Source organism: Hoplias malabaricus, chromosome 3, assembly GCF_029633855.1.
Source record: "Hoplias malabaricus isolate fHopMal1 chromosome 3, fHopMal1.hap1, whole genome shotgun sequence".
Classification (NCBI taxonomy): Eukaryota; Metazoa; Chordata; class Actinopteri; order Characiformes; family Erythrinidae; genus Hoplias; species Hoplias malabaricus.
In genome coordinates, this window is record NC_089802.1 from 15,122,629 (window position 1) to 15,144,588 (window position 21,960).

At 41.7% G+C, this 21,960-nt stretch overlaps 1 protein-coding gene across 11 annotated transcripts in view; it reads right to left on the reverse strand.

The window, feature by feature from the left end:
- Positions 1-18,965, reverse strand: part of ablim1b (actin binding LIM protein 1b) — a 58,334-nt gene extending 39,369 nt beyond the window's left edge. For all 11 annotated transcript variants that reach the window (XM_066666273.1, XM_066666271.1, XM_066666269.1 and 8 more), the window contains exons 1-2: positions 18,844-18,965; positions 6,036-6,170 (exon numbers count right to left, since the gene is read on the reverse strand). In XM_066666273.1, the coding sequence (XP_066522370.1) occupies positions 6,036-6,170; positions 18,844-18,865 (157 nt within the window). In that variant the 5' untranslated portion in view covers positions 18,866-18,965. The remainder of the gene's footprint in view (positions 1-6,035; positions 6,171-18,843) is intronic.
- Between the last annotated feature and the right edge of the window lie 2,995 nt (positions 18,966-21,960).

A 21,960-nucleotide genomic window follows, 5' to 3' on the forward strand; every position in this document is an offset into this window, starting at 1 on the left:
AATAACATGCAAGGGTATGCAACCTTTGACCTGTGGGGGGGGTCTGCCACGCCTCATTAGTGTAAATCCACAGCTGCTGAGTGGCTGTGATTCCTGGCACAATGGCATAGCCCACCCCCTCATTTCACACACATGATAACACACACACACACACACACACACACACACACACATGTATGCACACACACAAACATATATACACACTCTGCAGAGGTGTATGGACCCCTCCCTGGCTCTGATCTCTGTCCCATTGGGGATTAGCGGAGCTATTTCCAGTCGCTCCGTGCTTTAACGACTCCAAGAGACTATGCTGAAAATAGCACAGAGCCACTCTGACTGACACAGCATTCACAAAGCGTAGGAGAATGTGGGGACAAGTGTGGAAAGATAGTGAGACACTGAAGGAGGGCATGGTCAGAATATAGAGTGAGTAAAACACGGAGGGTGAGGGTAGAATGAAATGTGCATCTAGCACATGCTCAGTGGTAAACCTGGGCATTATGGATGAAACAAGTCATTCTCACAAATAATTCTCATTATACTTGCTTCTTGGAGGAGACAAAAGTTATTAACACTGTGCAGGCATATTATATAATCTCAGTAGAAAAAGCACAGACCAATAGGATAAAAGGGCCTGGAGCTCTCCCCTAAAGTGCTACCATACCTGATGCTAAGCAATGCTAAATACAGGGCTAAAAGGTCTCCCAGCCCTGGGCTGTGTAGCAATGAAACTGACTTCTCTGGAGTGATGGAGCGCAACCCAATACATTTGGAATGATGTTTGTGATCCAGGACTAATAATCCAACATCAGTATCTGACCTCACCTATACTCTTGTGGCTGTATATCATTAAATCATAAACCTCAACCAGAATCTAGAATTGTCCCATTATGTAGTATAAAACCTTCTCAGGAGAGTAGAGGCTGTTACTGCTGCCAAAGAGAGACAAACTCCCTATTTATAGCCTTCATTTCATAAAAAAATGTTGGATCAGCTTGAGTCCACAATATTTTGTGAGTACAGTGCATATTGCTTTGTCTTTTTGACCATTGACCACAAGCTTTACACTTTGGTCTCCCATGACAAAATGTTTTGGCATTCCTCGTTTACTCTCTGACATTGGCCTAAATCTGTTTTTTATAGTTATTCTTGCTCTATTCAGAAAAAGTGGATTGTAATATATCACATTAATGAAATCATGTTGTCATATTGGCCACAGGTACCTCCTGGCACACACTAAGTGACTTTACTCAGACTAAACCTACTGTGGTTAATAGGTCAACAAAGAGAAATCATCTGCTGGCTTCGATCGTAGACATAATCAAGTTGTACGGCCAAAACTCAGCTGCTGGCAGGCCTTAACTCCACTCTCACTAAAGCCAGGTATTTACAGACACAATTACATTAAACCTTACGCAACCCCTCTGACTGCATCCTGCTTTCCAGGAACAGAGCTACACATATGAATGAGCACAAAGATTATGGATTTATTTTAGCATACTAAAGTTCTCTGGCCTAATTGGGCCCAACAATCAATAGCTCGATTCTAGCCATTCTTAAGAACTGCATCTATTTACTAGGAGAAGACACACTGATTTTCCTCACTGCTTCTAAATTATAATAAATTGTGCCACACTGAGAACACTGAATATGTTCACATTAGAAATCAAATTGGTAGTGCAGTTGCTCTCTACATTAAGAACAACAACAGTGTTGTAATGAAAGAAGGTCTGGTAGCATATTCCTGAAATAAAACTTCAGGAAGCTCTATCAAGCACATTCAACTCCATAGAACAACAGCAAGGACTAGGCAGGATTAAAATATAACAGGAAAACTTCCATAGACGTAGCACAAAACAAACAAAACCCTAAAGCCCTCTCTCAGAAAAATATCATACACTTCAGGTAAAAAAAATACTTCCAGCCATGCTGGAAACCAGTCTAATATTAAAAAAAAAAGTGACTCAGTCAGTTATTTCTCACCCTAAAAGTCCTCTAAACACTGAGAATCATGAAAGGAAATGAGGATATTGCTTCATTCCTGCTCAATAGGTAGGCAATAACGACTTATTTATGCTATTTCAGATTATTTAGGTAGGAAACCAATCTAAATTTTGGAGAATGCTAACTGCATTAAAGTAAACAGAAAAATAAACATTTCATGATTTAAACAGTTAATAAAACGTACAGACAAGTTAAACCTCAGCCATTTACAGTCATTTTTCTCCTCAAATATATCATTCCACCTTAAAAAACACAGAGCTTCAGAACATAAACAAACTAGAGAGAACTGCATTTCCCCACTATTGTACACGTTCCCTTTAATTACACTAATATTTCTAACATTGTTTAGACATTTTCCTACACTTGACCAATTCAAGTTCCATCCCCAGTTCAATGAAGCTGTAGTTGGCTTCCTATTCAAATTTGTACTTCCACCTTAAATGGAATAAATGTTATATTATTTAATGTGGAACTGCATGTTTGATTCTACTTCAGATTTACCTACGATCAATTAAACCAAAGGAATTTCCTGCTACTGCTATAGAATTTCCTGCTATATTATTATTAATATATTAATATCACCGAGTTTGGGAAATTGCATGATTTTAAAAAATACATTCCAATGAAAATACATTTGTCCACTATTTTAATGAAAACAAAATACAATGCGTTATAATTGGACAAAAATATTTTGTTTACGCTGCTAGTTCAAAGTAAATATAAATTCCAAAAGCAATTCTCACAGACAGTCTGGGAATTCTTAAGCCAGTCTGGCAAGTCTACTTTATTCATTTATATCATGTGATTGAGAAATTTAGTGCTAGCTCTTAGCTCCAGCAGAAATTAGACTGACTCCTTGGCCTAATTCGGTTCAGGGGATAATTTCCTGAGGATTCCAAATAATTGACTAAAGCAAGTCATAGGATGTGTTTTGTGTGTTTTTGTTGTCTTGTGTCATTGGAGAGAAAACCCTAAACCTGTGTGAAGAACTCTTATGATACAAAAAATAATTTCCTGCAGAACAATTAGCCCTAAAGGCTCTAATTTCATGCTTGTTAATGAAAGTCATTGCTAGGTAACACAATGTTGCCAGGTCACCAGCAACATCTGTAAACGAACTGACCAATGAATTGATCTAACTTTTCCAAACCTCATATTAGCCATGTGTAACTGCAGTTTATGCACATTATTTTTTTCAGGCTGTCCGTTATTGTTCTGTTCAGTGTTCTAATGAAAAGCAAAAGAAGGATACTTTATTGCAACAATACCATGTCACTATAATGCCCACCTCTACAAGTGAATTCCGTCAAATGTTTAATAGCAAAAAAACATGAAGGGCAAATCTCTTTTATCAAAGCCTCTGGAAAATGTCATTAAAATCTCACTGTGCAACAACCTTCTGGGAGATGTCATCTGTGATAAAGCATGAGTGACAGCCCACTCCCAGCTAAAGACCTTTGCTTATGGTTGGAAATTGACTCAATTTCTTTTCTGACTCTCACACTGATATTGAAATTGTGATTATCAGGTTATTCTTTTATTCGTTTATTTTTCATAACCACTTCAGCCAGATACTTTCAGGGTTGTAGTGGGAGCACACTCTGGATGGGGTGAGAGTCCTTCATACACTCATACCTATGAACACTTTTAAATAACTCATCTACCTACCAGCATATCTTTGTTGTCAAATTCTTAAAATGTATCTCCCAAAATAGCAACTTTACAGAGGTTAACAAAGTTAATTTCAATGGCAGTCAGTGTACCAAGATGTTTTCCACGTAATTTTGCATTTCTACTGGGCCATTCATCAAGAAATTATCACACAGTGTGAAAGACAGCTGCTGTTCAAATGGTGTCTTCATCTTTATCTTCTTTTCCCCTTAATCCATTCAGGGACGTGGTGGAAACAGGGTGAGTACAGAAGCCCAGATATCTCTGTCCCCCCGCAACTTCCACCAGCTCCTCCTGGGCCAGGCCAGCTGAGATATCCGTCCTAGGTCTACTTCCAGCTATATGTGCCTGATATACCTCCAGTGGGAGGCGTCCCAGAGGCATCCTCATCAGAGGCCCGAACCACCTCAACTGACTCCTCTCAACACAAGGAGCAGCAACTCTACTCCGAGCTCCTCATCTGATCACAGAGAGTACACCCAGCAACCAATTGGAGAAAACTCATTTCGCAGCTAGTATCCACGATGTTGTTCTTTCAGTTATTACCCAGAACTCATGATAATAGATAAGAGTGTGTTTGTAAATTGACTGGTAAAGCTTCGCTTTATGTCTCTCTTCACCACAATGGTCTGGTACAGTGACCACATCACTGCAGATGCTGCACCAAACCTACGATCAACCTTGCGATCCCTTTTCCCATCAACAAGACCTCGAAATACTACTCCTTATCTCAATTCAAATGATGTAGTAAACTTAAAAATCCACAACAATAGAATACAGATTTTTAATTGGGCTATAAGGACAGAAACCACAGCAGCCCAATCTAATATATTTCATTTTAAACATCACTCTACAGAAGAAATGCACAGGACTCAGGCAATAACTTCTTTCCCTCTGAGATCTGCTGACATCAGCCACATACCTGGTAAAGGATAAACGCCATCTCTTAGTATTCATTCTTAGACCGACTGTAAATGAACACTTGCCAAGGTGGGATTAAAGTGGGTAACTCCAAGAAGTTTGTTTTGGTCATTCATTCACAAACCTGTTAGCTGATACTGTGAACTTCTAAACCTGGAGTTCTCATACTACTCATACACTGTGTTTATAGGCAGGAACTGCTCATGTGATGCTATTAAAGTAGACTGTGTACTAAAGCAGTCCCTAAAACTTTCATGGATTCACAAAATGAATTTATGATCAACAGGACAGTTTCTTCTGAATGGTGTTTCACAGAATGAAGTCAGCATAGAGAATGTGTTGAGTAATGTCTTGTAGTAAAATGAGGATAGCTAGTGTGATGGTTTATCTCTCCCTTGAGTTCTCAGAAGGAAATGAGGGAATGCTTGATGTGCCTGGCAAGATAGCACTTCAAATAAATCTCACGCTCTCTTATGCAACCCAGGGGCTCAGCTGGTCACTCCACCGAAGTATGGATAATAAGGACAAGCATGAAGAGTAGTACACTCAGAACAAATGAAGAGGACATGGAGAGTATGATATCAGCTATGAAGTTCATTCAAAGGGACTGGCTAAGGCTGAGTATAATGTCAGTGTCCAAGAGACAAAAAGGATCTCCAAATGTATTCTTAAAATGTAATGTCAAATATATTATATTCCAAGTCATTTTGGATCACCTGTGTTTGTCCATATATCCCGACATTTTCACAAAATGTAAATACAACCTGATGTGTTCAAATAATGTAGAAAAATGTAAATCAGAATAATCAAAATGGTCAAAACTCACTCAACAAAACTCCAAACCGAGAGCAGTTGACGTGATACATCCAAAGTCTTGTCTGTGTCCAGAACATGAATGTGGAGTAGAATGTTTGTGTCTCCAGTCAAATCAAATTAGTGCAGTTGCAAAGAGAGGGGCATGCAGATTTAAAAAACTTAAGACTCTCTAGAGGGAAGAGGAAGAAAGGACTTCCATCTTCATTTATGTAGCTACTCACTCATGACCTGAGGAGTCTTTATTATCCTTATCATTGCACCTCCTCACTGTCAAACCACCTTGATTGATGTTCCCCATCCCAGAGAACCCTCATACTTCATGCTTCAGTGTCTTCCCTTATACTGTATTGTCAAAGGCTTTGTTCAGACTCCAGGACAAATAAGATTTGTTTCTTAATCCAAATCTTTCACAGATGTCCACATTTGGACCACAGCCTAACCGACAATATCAGTCAGATATCATCCGGCTGTTTGTTTTTCTCACTGTCCTCAAATGTAACATACAGAATTACTGGATTTGACCTCAGTTAGAACAAGGTTATATATATAAACCCAGTCGAACAGGTCAGCAAATTATGAAGCCCCTCCCTTGCTGAGGCAGGTGCAAGAGCAGATGTTCTTACCCTTGCAGGTGAAGCACTTGATGTGAAAGTGCCGGGACTGGACACGTAGCACCTCGCCCTTGCATGGCTCCCCACATTTATAGCACTGGATCACCAGCTTCTCTGGAGGGTGGTGAGGTTCCTGAGGATGAGCCACTGTGAAAGAGCACAGAGACAAACTTTTAAAACAGACAAACACAACTCATTTTGGAAGTAAAAGACTTGCCGGTAGTATATAAATATTACTAAGGTTTCAAAGACAAATGTCCCATTGATTCCACAGTTAACTGTGTCCATATATGAACATTAGGGGTGGGAATCACAGGGAATCTCACGGTATATTATTATGATACGTTGCCCATGATAACAATATCACGAAACAACAATTCTATGATACTCGATATATTGCAAAACAATTCTCTAGGATACCGCACGCCATCTGTGTAAACAATGAGGATAAGATACTCGTAAATATAGTGTGACCAGACGTCCTCTTTTACCCGGACATGTCCTCTTTTTTAGACTTAAAAAAATGTCTGGTTGGAATTTCACAAACGTCCAGGATTTAGTTTTTCTAGAGCTTACATAGAACTTCGAGAAGCGTTTTGTTCACAAACTAGTCCCGCCCTCCCCTACTCCGATTGGTTCGCTTGAGTGAGAAGGGGGCGTGGTGAAGTAGCCTAAAATGATTGGACGGTCTGACTGTAGAGCTACCGTTATTGGCCGATAACCTTCTCTGTAAACATTTAATTGGTCAGTCTGCACGTCAGTAGTCCTTGTTTACGTCAGGCAAAGCTCATGTACCTACCCTTATCTCGAGCAGCTATGCCAAAACGTAAATGTAAGTTCTTGGATGAATTAAATATAAGCAAATATAAGGAAACAATGTACAAGTGCATGGCTTGGCGTATCCGTGTCTCTTTAACACACAAAGACTGTGGTACCGTTAAATGTTTTCTCAACAATCAGATCATGATGACGAACAATGTGGCCATGCATGTTTGTCCTGTTGCCCGTGTACTTTACTTTAACATGACATTTCTTGCAAATTACATAGTTTTGTCTATTATGTTTGTCCCTTCTCTGTTGTTGTAAAAACCAGTGGGCCAAAACATTCAACTTGAAAGAGGATGGTGTCTGTCTGTTTTTTTTTTTTTTTTTTTTTTTGCCCATTGTCCACCATTTCTCCACTGGGAAATTCTTGTACTTCACCGCAGGTTTACCATATTCATTTGATTAGTGCCACCACGTGGAGTAATGAAGCAGTGACTTTAATAAGTCAAACTGGAGGGCGAGTCTTAGGGAATTTAAAGCGTCTATGTTTCAATAAAAATATTGAAATTTCATGTCACAGATCAATAAGGTATCGCAAATGAAACAGCTACGGAATATTGCCATATCGAAATATTGTCCCGGCCCTAATGAACACTACGCTGCAAAACATCATTTTATAAACCATTTTTGTGACGTCATATTATGCAACACATTTACATATATTCATCTGTTCTGTGCTCAACTCTTTAGCTCTATGTATTTGGGTTAAAAGTGTGTTCCAGCCAAAATGAATACAGAACCCTTTGTTCATTCTGTTCATTAAGAGAATCAGAGCTGCAAATGACTACAAGAAATGTTTGTGTGCCCCAGTGCACAGAGAGCCCCATGTTACATCAAGCCTTCAGTGAACTGGATAACTCTGTGTGCCCTTTCAACAATGCAACAATTGTCTTCTCTATCAGAATTTCATAAACTGATGAGGTACAGCTCACACTGGAGTGGACGGAACACAAACACCACGAGGCTGAACCTGGCTGACTTACATAATGCTGGAGTGTTTTTGTTCTGGCCGGAGCCCACACGGAGGTTGATGGCACGCAGTGTGTAGGTGTGAGTGGAGCATTGTGCTGCAGGTGTGTGTGTGGAGTGATTTGTGGGGTTCGTTAGCTAAGATGCTTGGCTTACTGCAGTCACATGGAGAGGTGCTAACCCCCTTCACTCGCTCACCCACTCCCTCGCTCACGCACTGCGTTATTGTTTGTACATCTGAGCCGCCCGTCACAAATGTCACTCCATCTTTAAACTGCTTGCGTAACAGCTAATGCATAATTGGCTGGGCCTGGTGTTGTTCACATGTAAGACACAAAATAGCACACATCTTGGCATGGTCTCTGGAACTCCTCATATCGGCACGCTAAGAGCACTAGAGGTGTTCAGTCTTCAAACTGATAGTGGAGAGTGCAGATATGGACAGACTGATAATGGGGCAGATCATACGAGCTTTAGTCTATGGAGAATTCTCTCTCCCTCTGTTTCAACACTGTTTTTCACATGCCCTTGTTATCTTCACTTGGCGGACCTCCTGAGCCACCTTATAGGCAGTTACATTATTGTATTAGTGCAAGTAAAGCATGTCTGCTTGACCTTTTGAAGGGGGGTGTAAGCAACTGACATAAAAGTACACCACAGTAGAACTTGCCCACAACACAATGAAATATGATACAGCTTCATTATCAAGTTCATTATCAATAGGAACATTCAGGGGTGCCATACTGGGGGGTGGGGGGTGGGGGGGGTCATTAGGACAATTCTAAGGACCTGTGACTGACAGAGGGCCCTAAAAATATATTTAAAAAAATGTATTTCTTTTCAATATTACATTGAATATTCATAGAATATTATTGGCTGGATTGCCTCCCCCTTCTCTTTACATGAAATTGTTTGGTCCACCCTCACAACAGGTGCAAAATGCAAATTTTACTGTGAATTAGGAGCGAAGAATTATGCCACAAGGAAAAGCTGGCTACCAGAAACACAAATAATAAGAAAGACAGGAGAGAGAAAATAAAAGGTGGCTATGTCACCCAGTTATTCACAAAGAAAAGTGGGTGTAGTCTCTGAGTGGTGGAATTTCATCTGTTAATTTAGTCCATAGAGAAATAGTCAGATTTAATAAATAATAGCCATTTTTTTTTCACTCCTCGTTTGTAGCAGTGTTATGCCTGCGTCTGCCCTGTGCCAGGACTGGTAGAAACATCTATTGGCTCTCAGCCATGCCTCCTTCCTCATCCCCATGCCACAGCCCTACTCACAACTACAGGAGGAGGAGGAGGGTGTTTTCCATACCCAACTTGCTGCAAAATAAAAGCACAGATCTTCAAGCTTTTAATGGTGGTGTGTATTGGTTTTTGCGTGTCCAGTGTTGATTTGGTGCTGGTTTCGTTTCTAATGGTGTTTTGCAAAACAGCCTTACAGCCTTTAATACCATTATATCATAAAAATAACGTGTGTGAATTATATTAACAGTTAAATAAACAGTGTGATTTATAAACATATTAACAGTAGTTAATTGTAGCTAACTGCATCTAGCTGTTGTTTAAAACGTCCCACTCCTTATCAACTAAGCAGCCATGTTTACGTCATGTTTTTATTCTGTTGTTCATTCATTCATTCATTATCTGTAAGTGTTTATCCAGTTCAGGGTCGCGGTGGGTCCAGAGCCTACCTGGAATCATTGGGCGCAAGGCAGGAATACACCCTGGAGGGGGCGCCAGTCCTTCACAGGGCAACACAGACACACACACACACATTCACTCACACACACTCACACCTACGGACACTTCTGAGTCGCCAATCCACCTACCAACATGTGTTTTTGGACTGTGGGAGGAAACCGGAGCACCCAGAGGAAACCCACATGGACACGGAGAGAACACACCAACTCCTCACAGACAGTCACCCGGAGCGGGAATCGAACCCACAACCTGTGTGACTGCGACACTGCCGCTTATTCTGTTGTTGTAAAACAATATTAGTAAGGTTTACATTTTCAAGGTTGGCACAGTGTAGGGTGGTGGGGCCCAATGTAATATATTTTCTTAGGGCACAAAATCCCTGGCAACATTAGCCTTGTAGCTCCAGCGCGTAAGGATTTCATTAAGTGCAACTATCCATTAATTGCTCAGAAAATTAAATAGAATATAATCGTCATGGTGCCCATTGCCCAAAAACAAACAAACAAACAAAACAAAAAACATCCAGTGCAGAATATGCTGGAATGCTGCTCAACTAGCATGACACTGTTGGGTGCCCAACTAACACAATACCAGACCAGCATTAACCAGTATTAACTAAAGGCCAGCAGGTATTCTTCAGCAGCTTAGCCAAGTCTAGATGTGAAGTTATCAAGGACATACAACAAAGCACTGGTTTCTCTTTATCTTCATTTAAACTGAGCTTCTACCAAATCACCTCTGTCAAGGTCATTACACGTCAACAATGGCCTGTTCACATATCTGAAGTCTCCAGTGATAATGCTCCTCAGGATGAAGTTAATGCAGGAGGATAAAGCTCTCAGCCTTTCACTAGTGCTCTTCATCAGCATGCCCTCATTCGCTCTCTCAAGTCTCTCTCTTCTTTCTTACATCTCCTCCCCTTCTCTTGATCTTTCCCTCACTATCAGTCTTCTATTCCTTTAATAAATCTCAGCAGGCCCAAGTCGAGCTTTCAGAATATTTATTCTCCTCTCTCTCTCTCTCTCTCTCTCTCTCTCTCTCTATGTAAGAGTTGTTGCATGCCTCTCTAATCTAATCTCTGGCCACTTGAAAGGTCCGTTAGACTAGTGGAGGAAAGAATGTGTCATGTTCAGAGTGCACTCCTACTACCACTCTGCACTCGGTATCAGCTGGTGAGGTTACACAAACCTACTGCCCCAGAGCCTCTCCACTAACCAAACAACTCGTGGGCCTTTTACAAACTTTTCTACCCATTCCCATGACCAGCAGTGCTCCCTCCCTCTCTCTCTCTCTCTCTCTCTCTCTCTCTCTCTCTCTCTCTCTCTCACTCTCTCTCTCTCTCTCTCTCTCTCTCTCAATTAAGCTACGCTGTGAGGCTCTGGCTGGGCCATGTCATTTCAGGAATGCTCCTCCTGCAGAGCAAGCGGAAGTGCAGGATTTCTGTCAGACCACCTATTGCTGCTGGAGAGGGAGCTGTTGCCAAGGCAACCAGCTTTAATGGCACGGCAACAAAGCGGCACGGGAAAACTCCTCTAAAGCAATGCAAGAATGAGGCTGCAGTATTTGTCAGGCCCACGGAGAAGTATGGGCAGATGAATTACTGAGCCTTGTTGCACTGCTGCACCACAATGAGAAGAATGAAGAGGAGGAGATGAGGTTTTATTGAACAGAGGTGAACAATGAAAATCCAATTGACATCCTGCTTCTCTCAGCTGTTGTTGAGCAGCCGTCATCTTGACCTTGAGTTTGAGAAAGGGACTTTAGAAATAACAGCTATCATTATTTATGATCACCAGCTTTTGTGGTCATGTGCTATAGGTCAGCTACGAAAATAGCAGCCAATCAGCAAATCTCACTTTAGAGTCATTGTTAAAAGATCATCCGTGTCACATGGTGAGGGAATTCCACTTATGATAAACAGTGTAAATGGAGTTAATGGGTATAGAGCAGGCATTACCCAATGGTGGACATCGGTTCAGACAATGAGAATCGTTAATGATGTTCATGAAATTCCAAAAATGATGTAGGCAGGCAAGTGCGGACAAGAGAAAACTTTAAAAGAGATCACAGCCAAAGTCCAGAAAACAAAGCCAGGCAAGGAGATCAAAACAGAGTAGGCAATCCCTAAGAGCAAACACAGCCACAAGACCAGACCAAAGGGGTAAGTGGAGAAACAGATAAAAAGATCCACAACCATACGACAAACAAGAACAAAAAGCTTGGTGAAACACTTTGCAAAGAGACAGCAAATGAATTGTCCTTTACAGGTGTAGACAATCAATACTCTGTGTGTGTGTGTGTGTGTGTGTGTGTGTGTGTGTGTGTGTGTGTGTGTGTGTGTGTGTGTGTGTGTGTCACTGTGTGTTCTGTGCCTTATTCGCTATATAGTGCACTATTTTGGGGTTCTGACATTTTGTAGTAGTGTCTGAAGACTTAGAGGACAATTTTCAGTGCACTCAAACAATTCCACAATACACTGCAAAAAGTTGTGTACAACCACTAGCACAAACCTGATTACCCATAATCCACTGTGTTGTTTGGTGAAAACCCACATTAGGTAGTGTTTAAAATCATTCACTAGCCTCCTGAATTCAGTTCCCCATAATACTGCACTATATGGTGAATAATATAGAGAATAGTGAGTAGGGAGCCATTTTGGACACAGGGTGGGAGTTGGAGTCCTTGAGGAGAGCAGGAACACACTGAAAGGACTGTATAACAGGCATTAATCAAAAGCAACATTACAAAAATCCTGAGGTTTGGACATATTCTGGGAGAAGGTTTTAGCAACTGGACAATTACTGAATTTTAATTAAATACCTCAGGTTTAGATGAACCACCACACAGCTTTACTACCCTTGTAAAGCAACATAAAGCCTGGATCTCCTTAATTAACATGGTTAGCTGAACAGCAACGTTCATCAAAGAAGAAGGGAAGACTTGGGAGACCCCAAATCACCTCTGAGCAGAGCCAAGCAGAACTGCCATGATAAAGCACTATTATAAGATCGCCCTCATTAACATTAACATGTTCAAAAGCTGCGGTGCCCAACCCTGCATTTCATTTAATATAAGCTTCCAAAAGTAGACTCTCAAACTATTGAAGCTATCTGCTCATTCAAAGGAAGAAATACAAAGCTAAACATATGACAATTATAAAAATTATGTTTTTGGACCATGGGAGGAAACCGGAGGAAACCAACTCAAACAGGGGGAGATTTCTCACAGACAGGAGCGGGACTCGAACCCACAACCTCCAGGTCCCTGGAGCTGTGCGACAGCTACACTACCTGCTGCACCACCATGCACTAAAGCCCTAAAATGTGTAGGATATTAGTAGACTATCACCAAGATCGGAACAACAGCACTATAAACACACACACACACACACACACACACACACACACACACACACACACACACACACACGTATAGGGAAAATAACAGCAGCCTTGTTCAATGCTTATTCAAACCCAGAGATCCTGCGGTGGTGAGTCACTAGTGGTTTAGGAGCCAAAGTCTCAAGAACAAAAAAAAGGATGACACAGAAATAGAACAGAAAAATCACAATCATCTACTTCCACAGTCACCATCTGATCAAACAGAGCCAACCTTTAGCAGGCCGCACTTTCTAAACCTTTGATAATCCTCCTTTAACCCGACACGGGGAGAACACACCAACTCATCACAGACAGTCACCCAGAGTGGGACTCAAACCCACAACCTCCAGGTCCCTGGGGCTGTGTGACTGCGACACTACCTGCTGCGACACCATGCCGCCCCCCTTTAAACATATTAGGGTTAAAAAGTATTTGCTATGTCCACATAGCTAAAAACAGAGGTAGCGTGCAACCCAGTGTCACATAAAGAAGCCATTACCAGGATTTCAAGACTAGAATTGAATGTAAAGTATTTTTTTCAATGAAATTCATTTGTTAGGTTAACTAGGAGGGTATATGCTATTTAAAGCCCTATTCGGACAGGATTAGTTTTACCTTTGGACGTGGGGATAAATTATTACCTGAGTGAGATACCTGAGTATCTCAGTCATTTTTCCGGAGTGTGTGCTCCCATTTCAGGAAAGATCCCTGAGCCTTTTACCTACTGTAAAACGGGCCATAAAAATTACAGTCTAAATAGGGACGTCCAATTCATGTACAAAAAACAAAAAACCTTACTCCAATACCTAATTGTATTCCATACTACATACTTCCAACACTACTGAAGAATTAACTTCAGTGTAGTTCAACTGTGTGACCTTCAAAATGATGGAAATGGCTTTTACTGCTATGGTGACAAGGGGTTAACAGCTATGAAAGAAGTGTGTGATCATTTAAGCATGGAATTTGCACATTTGTGGCTATTAGATACCACCACTACTTTACTTTTGTAGCTCCAGTGCAGCACTACAGAAGCAAACTGCCCTAAACATGTCTCAGTTGATTGACTATGTTTAGGGTAAGAGGGCCAGGCCATTACTTCTGCAGAGCCCATTTAAAGTACCCTGTCACTTGATAATTAAACAGGCCAAAAAATAGCACTGAACAGACAAGATTGTGTAAATAAAAATGGTGAAGAGGAACAGAATTGGATATTGGCTTTTTATCAGCTATGAGAGGAAAGCGGAGGTGGAAAGTCTTGGTGAAGAAAGCACGCAGCTGGAAGTACAACCTTCACTGACTGGGCAAAGAACAGTCAGTATAAATACTCCGGTCAAAGTGTGATAAGAGAACACTCTGCACATGCTGCAGCAAAACAATGGCTATTTCTCAAAGTGTAGACTGCAGCCTTGAAAAGTTGCATTTCAGAGCTTTATGGAGGAAGTTCCCAGTGTATTCCCACATCATTCTCCTACCTACAATTACCTGCCGATGTACATTACAACAAGAAAAACACATTAAACTTGGTGGAAACCACAGTCTCCAGATTTGAGTTTGTTTTACACAACATTCTTTTTTAGGGTCATGTCGCTGTCCTGAGAGACAGACCTCTCCGGTGACATGAATATGAGTATTTTTAAAGTCCTCCTGAGGCATGGAGAAACAGCCAATATGCCTGAGCCTCAGAAACCAAACTTAAATTCTCGAACTCCAGGCAAAAACCTAAGAATTATCACAATACGAAAGCATATTTGTAAAAACCTTGTATCTCTGAAATGCCATCTTTTCAGGAGAAGGCCCATTCTTTTTTAAATGGCCTCATAATGTAAACAGCTGCTGGTTTGAAAAAATTATACCAAAAAAAAAAGGACAGATATGAGATTACACCCTTGAAGACATGACATACACCTCAAACACACAGGATGATTCCCAGTGCTAACGTCAAATAAACTTGCACACACACACACAGTATGAGCGCTGGGTATTTTGCTGTTCCCTGTGTGCTATCACAATATTATACCTAGCTGACTCCAGACAGGTATTTAAGTAATGACAGACAAATCACTGAGTAAACCTCATTAGAGCACAGGGTAGTAAGCCTGCTCATTCTGTAAAGGCCACTAAGAGCATTAAGACAAGCTGACCCCACTGCACTGAGAACAAGCGTCATCTCAGTATTGAAATAAACAACAGAGTTACAGCAGCACTAATACAGCAGGGGGCAGGCCTCCCATCAAGAGCTAAAGCAATAGAGAACATTAGAGCACTAAATACGTTCATTTAAGGAGTTGGTTTACTATCACACACAAACTCATATTCTGTATGAGAACAGATGGCCATGTGATTTCTTTCACTTTCAAACATTGTATGATTAGTTTTCCCTCAAGAGTTTTATAAAGTCATAAGTTATTTATTTCGTACTGTAATGCTAATGCTAATTTATTTAATACTGTAATGCTTTCTACACAACAAAGGCTGTATCCACAGCAGTAACCTTTGTCTAATTTATATCATAGTCCTCCACTTATAAACACAAATGGAAATTGAGGATCAATGAATTACATGTTCTGGTTAATGCTGGCTAAAATCTTGACCTTGGTGCTTGTTTCTCGCTGAAGCGACCGCAGCAGACCTTTGACCCCCAGCATTAACTCTCACCATGTGAACAGGCAGACAGCATGTACCAGATCAAAGTTTCTCAATCCTGGTCCTGGAGTCCCCCCTGCACACCCTATTCACTGTCATCACTGCTCTCAACCAACCTTCTAAACTCATCAGCTGATTACCAGGCCTTTCCTGAGTTGAACCTGCTGGGTTAGATTAGAGAAAATGCATGACTTTGCAGGGCATTGGCATTCCAGGACCAGGACTGAGAAGCGCTGCAGATTATCTAAGCTATTTGCTGTTGTTGAGAGCCCAATTGTTTTCCCATTCTGATAACACAAAGCCCATAGCCAGAGCCTGGAAGCTTCCACAGAATGTGTGAGGCTCCGCTGCTGTCACATGCATGGAGCTGTTGGATAAGCCCTGCATTTGGCACTGAAGGGCCTGGGATGCCGCTCAGCCACCAGCGACTATCCCAGGGGCTGCTAAGTGAAGCTTCTCTCATATTATTACAGGCAATAGTTTGAATTCTTAACGATGGCTGAAAAGGAAGAACGCGAGTCCCAGACAACACATGTACCAGACATAGGCTCTCCCAACTATATATAGGCTATCCAAGCCCTGTTAGATTACTAAAATACCAATCTCAAATTAATTTCCATTCCCATTCATGGTCATCCATACTGGGTAAACATAATAACAACATATTCCTGTGGTATCAGGCTATTTTAAGTCAGATTTGTTATAGGACTGGATCAAAAGCATGCTTCATAGCCTTTCTGATATCTGATAAAACATTTTCTACCCAATTACAATGCCTGGTACAGAATCTCTGTTTATGCTATTCGTCAAGCACAGTATTTCATTTATCAGACACTCTTAATGAAAACTAATAACAGTTTTAATCATGCTAGGAGGCAAATGTAGCGTCTTCCCAAGGAATGTTATTGGTGCCATCTGAGTAAGTATTTGAACCCAGAATAAACCACCAGGGGTATTAAATAAAATTAAATGTCCAGTTTGAGAAAACGTCCTTAAGCCGCGGCCCAGAACATCATGTCTGTTATGTTATGATTCAGTGCCATATCCTGTATATTGACCTTCCGAGTAGTTACATCTATCTTGTGTATAATCAACAAATGAGTGTCAGGTCATGTTAGGATTACAGTTACAAATCATTATATTTCAACAACATTTGCTGTTGGCTGTGCAGTTTTCACACAGAACTGGACAAATTACACATACAAACATACTGTTAACAGTGGGGCAACAGGTAGTTATCACTGTCACGGAGCTCCAGGGTCCTGGGATTGGGGGTTTGATCACTTTAGGTGACTGTGTTCTCCCTGTGTTTGTGTGTGTGTCCTCCGGGTGCCCCGGTTTCCACCCACAGTCCAAAAACACACACTTGTAAGTGAATTGGCTGTGTGGCGCCCCATCCATCACAAGCTGATTGTCTCTTTTTGCTGAAAGGTGGGACTTTATCCGTAACCAGCAAATGACTGGCTTATTTGACTGAAAAGCAGGACTTTATCTGTAAACAGACACCTTGCTGACATTAAAATAAAAACTGTTTAAAATAAAATAGTTATCAATAGTTCATTGGCCGGTACGGTGGAGCAGCAGGTAGTGTTGCAGTCACACAGCTCCAGGGTCCTGTAGGTAGTGCGTTCAAGTCCCACTCCAGGTGACATTGTCTGTCAGTGAGGAGTTTGGCGTGTTCTACCCGTGTCTACATGGGTTTCCTCTGGGTGCTCTGGTTTCCTCCCACAATCCAAAAACACACATTGGTAGGTGGATTAGTGACCAAAGGTGTGAATGTGTGAGTGAATCTCAGAGTGTGTCGCCCTGTGAAGAACTGGCGCCCCCTCCAGGGTGTGTTCCCGCCTTGCGCCCAGTGATTCAGAGTTGGCTCGGATTCCAAGAGCATCTGCTGAAATTACATATTTGGGACATACTCTGGTCTTATCACCATCACTTTGTGGTATCTTTAAGTGTACATATATCACAAAAGGCTGCAATATGCAAATGAGCCATCTAAACACAGATTCAGAGGCCACGATCTGTGGGTTATCCATGGTACGCCAACAACAAAATGTTGTTTACTGCAGAACTCTATATACAGTAGTATAACAATAAGTGCAGTATTGTGTCTATGTTTTGTAGCTGATGTGTATGTCTGCATCTGTGTGTTACGTATGTGAATGTGTGTGTGAGGGTGTTGATTCATTTCAGTGGTCTGAGTGGTCTCTGTGTTTATGTGTGTGTGTGTGTACTGCAGGTGTGATTAACGTAACACAGCACAGGGTGTGCTATGAGTGATTTTTGGGTTATGATTCACACAAGCTACAGCCTCAGCAGCAGACCACTCTTCACCGCCTGGTTGCCATGGATACAGTGGTGGGCTAAATACGTTATTGAATCTATTCTCTCTCTCGCTCTCTCTCTCTCTCTCTCACTCACTCCCCTCATTCTGTACAGATCGTTTAAGCGCTTTTTTTCGCGCAAATCATGATCTACTTTTAAAACACATGCGCAGCATACCCTCAGCCTCCACATAACATCTCCACCGCACTCTATTGTGTAAGTTGTGTTCAGGATCAGCCAAAGCTGGAGCATTCTGGTAGAACAGCCCTTCTCTTTCTGAATGAAATCCTTGGACATTGTGTCCTACACGAGTCACAGTGCACTGCCTGCATCCTGTAAATAATTGAAAGACTTTTCAATACTTAAATAGTCTTACACAATATTCTCGCTTGAGACTGAGCTTAAAAACAAGAGGAAATCTTGGCAGTGGTAGGTTCCTGGTGGCCAAAAGCAGGTGTTGTGGGAGAGGGCGCTTCAGAGGTGTTTTGAAGACCTAAAGTGGGGCATTAAAAGCCCCCAGCTGTTTCTGTTCCTCAGTGCAGATTCATGCCTTAGATATCAATACGATTTTAGGCACCAACACACCTAAACACACTTAAGTATAAACATAGCAACAGCACAATGTATGCAAGTGCAAGACCACGCCATTCTTTCAGTCTCTTTCCCAGCAGAGACTTTTCCGACAGACCATAGATCATAGGCACACTATTGATTCCCACAATGCCTGACGCTGAGAACTACAATCAAAGCAAATAGCTTTCGTTTATCCAAAGAATAGTATGTGCAGATGTTCTCCAGAAATGTAGCATCCCTGCCCGCATCCACACACACAAACACACATCAATTTTTCACAGGCAGGGGGTATCCTCTATAACATACACAAACACCCACACACACACAGACTGGCCGGCTTGTCTGCCTTTAAAGCCCCCACCCACTACCTCCGCTTCCCCACCCCATGCCAGCTACCTTTCTCCTTCACCATGACCATTGGCTCCTGCTGCTCTGCTCACACTGCTGCTGTAGCTGCTGCTGCTGCGGCTGCTGGGGCTGGAGAGAAGAACACTGCTGCTGCCTCCACTGAGTCTAAGTCTCCACCAGTCCAGAGAGAGAGAGAGTGAGAGTGAGAGTGAGAGAGAGAGAGAGAGAGAGAGAGAGAGAGAGAGAGAGAGAGAGAGAGGGAGAGAAACAGATACCAGAGAGAGATGGGGGTAGACAGAGAAAGTGAGAAAGAAAGCGAGAGCAAGAGAGAGCACGAGAGAGAGAGAGAGAGAGAGAGAGAGAGAGAGAGAGAGAGAGAGAGAGAGAGAGAGAGAGACAGACAGACAGCGCTACTCCTCTCAGACTAAGCAGTCATTCAGCTCTGTGGGACTGTTCATTTAGTCTGTTCTTCGAGCCTTCCCCTTTTCTCCCACCATGTGTTTGTGTGCGTGTGTGTGTGAGAGTGTGTGTGTGAGTGGACTCTGTCCTCGCGGAACTGAAATAACCAGGTTGCAGCTGCCGTGTGTGACAAATGCAGATTCCATAGTCATAATCCCTCCCCATTTAGAGACACCACCTTAAAATTCTTCAAAAAGACAGAGAAGGGAGGGTTGTGCACAAGCCTCCTTTTGTACACCCCCTACCCTCCACCGCCAGCCAACTACTCTCTCTTTCAGTGCCCTTAGCACCTTCACTCCATTCTCCCTTAATTCTTACTCACTCACACTCTCTCTCTCTCTCTCTCTCTCTCTCTCTCTCTCTATATATATATATATATATATATATATATATCTCCATCATTATTTAGCACATGATCTGGTTTGCTGTATTTACTTTAGTTGATAAATGCTGACTAAGTGTCATTCTCTATGGAGCCTGTTCCCTAAGCTGAGCTGTCACTGTGCAGACTCCCCTAGGAAACAATTACATGCCAAATAGTTCAATAGGTTCAATGCTAAATGTGTTAGGCAACGTGCATTTTCCCTCAGAACAAATGTTTATTTATATACCTTAACTATTGCCAGAAAACCCTGTATCTGTGAAATGATGAATTTAAAGAGGAAAGGAACATTATACCATTCATTTCTGGCAGAACCTAAATATAGATTATAGATTAATTTGATGGCCTTATAGCGTCTGGCAAAGCTGCTCTCTACACTTCCTTGGAAAAGACTTCCTTCAAGAAATACCTGTTTATATACAACATGTTTTATTGTCCTATAATGTTAACATCGTCATAATCATATTTGTTTTATAAAGACTCCATACATGTGTTACAACAACATATAAGCATTTATAACAGTTTAAACAAGAGTATTGAGGCATGAAGTATTGTATATATGCTGAATTATACTGAAATCAATGCATACTGGATTCATCAGAAGTGTTACTGACAGTTCCTGTTGGTATTTTCATAAAATGTTCACAAAATGTAAAGAACAGAAGAATTGGGTTGTGCAGGTCTGAGGTGTATGTTTAAGTCTATAAACGCTGTATTTACTGGTGGGATGTGTAAAGATCCATTTCCAGGCCTCTGTCTCTGGCCTATTCTGGCATCATGGTGTTAGATTATAGGATTAGCGGGCCAACAATTGAGTTACGGAGTTGATTGAGAGGCGTTATTAATGTCGGGCCGATGCAGTAGCGTCTCTAGGGGTGACTGTGAGTTGAGGGAATGAGGCCACTCTGAGGAATTACCCAGCATCCTCAGCGTGTCCAAAACACATCTAAACAAAAGTGTCTGAGATTCCATCTCCCCCTCCTCAACTCTGCAGCACACACAGACCGTCAGAGAGAGAAACAGACAGAGAGCTAATGCACAGAGACCAGAGTCTACTCTGAAGCAGCAGTGTTTGATGCTGATAGAGGAGATGAATTTCAAATAGAGGGCAAGAGCGTTTGTGTGTGTGGGTGTGTGTGGTGTGGGTGACAACAGGGGGATGGGAACACTTAGACAGCAGGTGCTGATTTTAGAGTGCTGACACATGCACACACACACACACACACACACACACACACACACACACACACACACACACACATAAATACACCATGTAAATATTCTGTTGGAGTAGTAGTATGCAATACTGAATGTAATACATTAGGATCTGTATTCTGAAATAAATGTGGGGCATACTCAAATTCTGCAGATACATACAAAGTAAAAAAAAGTCAAAAAAAACAGAAAAAAAACCAACAACATGAAATTGAGGCCATGTTTAGTAATTTAAAATTCCAGTCAAACATCCATCCATTATCTGTAAGCGCTTATCCAATTTAGGGTCGCGGTGGGTCCAGAGCCCACCTGGAATCATTGGGCGCAAGGCAGTAACACACCCTGGAGGGGGCGCCAGTCCTTCACAGGGCAACACACACACACATTCACACTTTTGAGTCACCAATCCACCTACCAACATGTGCTTTTGAACTGTGGGAGGAAACCGGAGCACCCGGAGGAAACCCACACAGACAAGGGGAGAACACACCAACTCCTCACAGACAGTCACCCGGAGCAGGAACCGAGCCCACAACCGCCAGGTCCCTGGAGTTGTGTGACTGCGACACTACCTGCTGCGCCACCGTGCCGCCTCCAGTCAAACAGTCAATTATTAATCTATTATAGGAAATAAAATAAAACATAAACAACTTGCATTCACACTCAGATGTAACTATCACAGAATTTGTAAAGGATTATTTGAAGAAAAAGATGCAACCAACTTCCAAGACTAAGCTCTGGAGGTGTGAAAAATACTCTCTGGAAACAAATTCACTGCACTTGACACAAAAGCATTACTTTGTGTTACATGTTTGTGGAGTTGTATCGTAATTATACCCTAGACCTAGACTTAGTTTTGACCCTGGGTGTCAATATGGAAACCTAAATATTCTTCCTTGAACCTCAGCAATCCCAGACCGTAATCCAATTTCACATAAACAACATCTCAGTCATAATATATTAACACACACTTGCTACTGTATAATGCGCTCATTAATGCTATCTATGTCCTTATGATTTTACTGAAAACCTTACAGATTTATCAACCTCAGTCTCCTCTGCATTGGATCCAATGGGGCTAGATAGATTAACCGACTAGTAAGAAAATA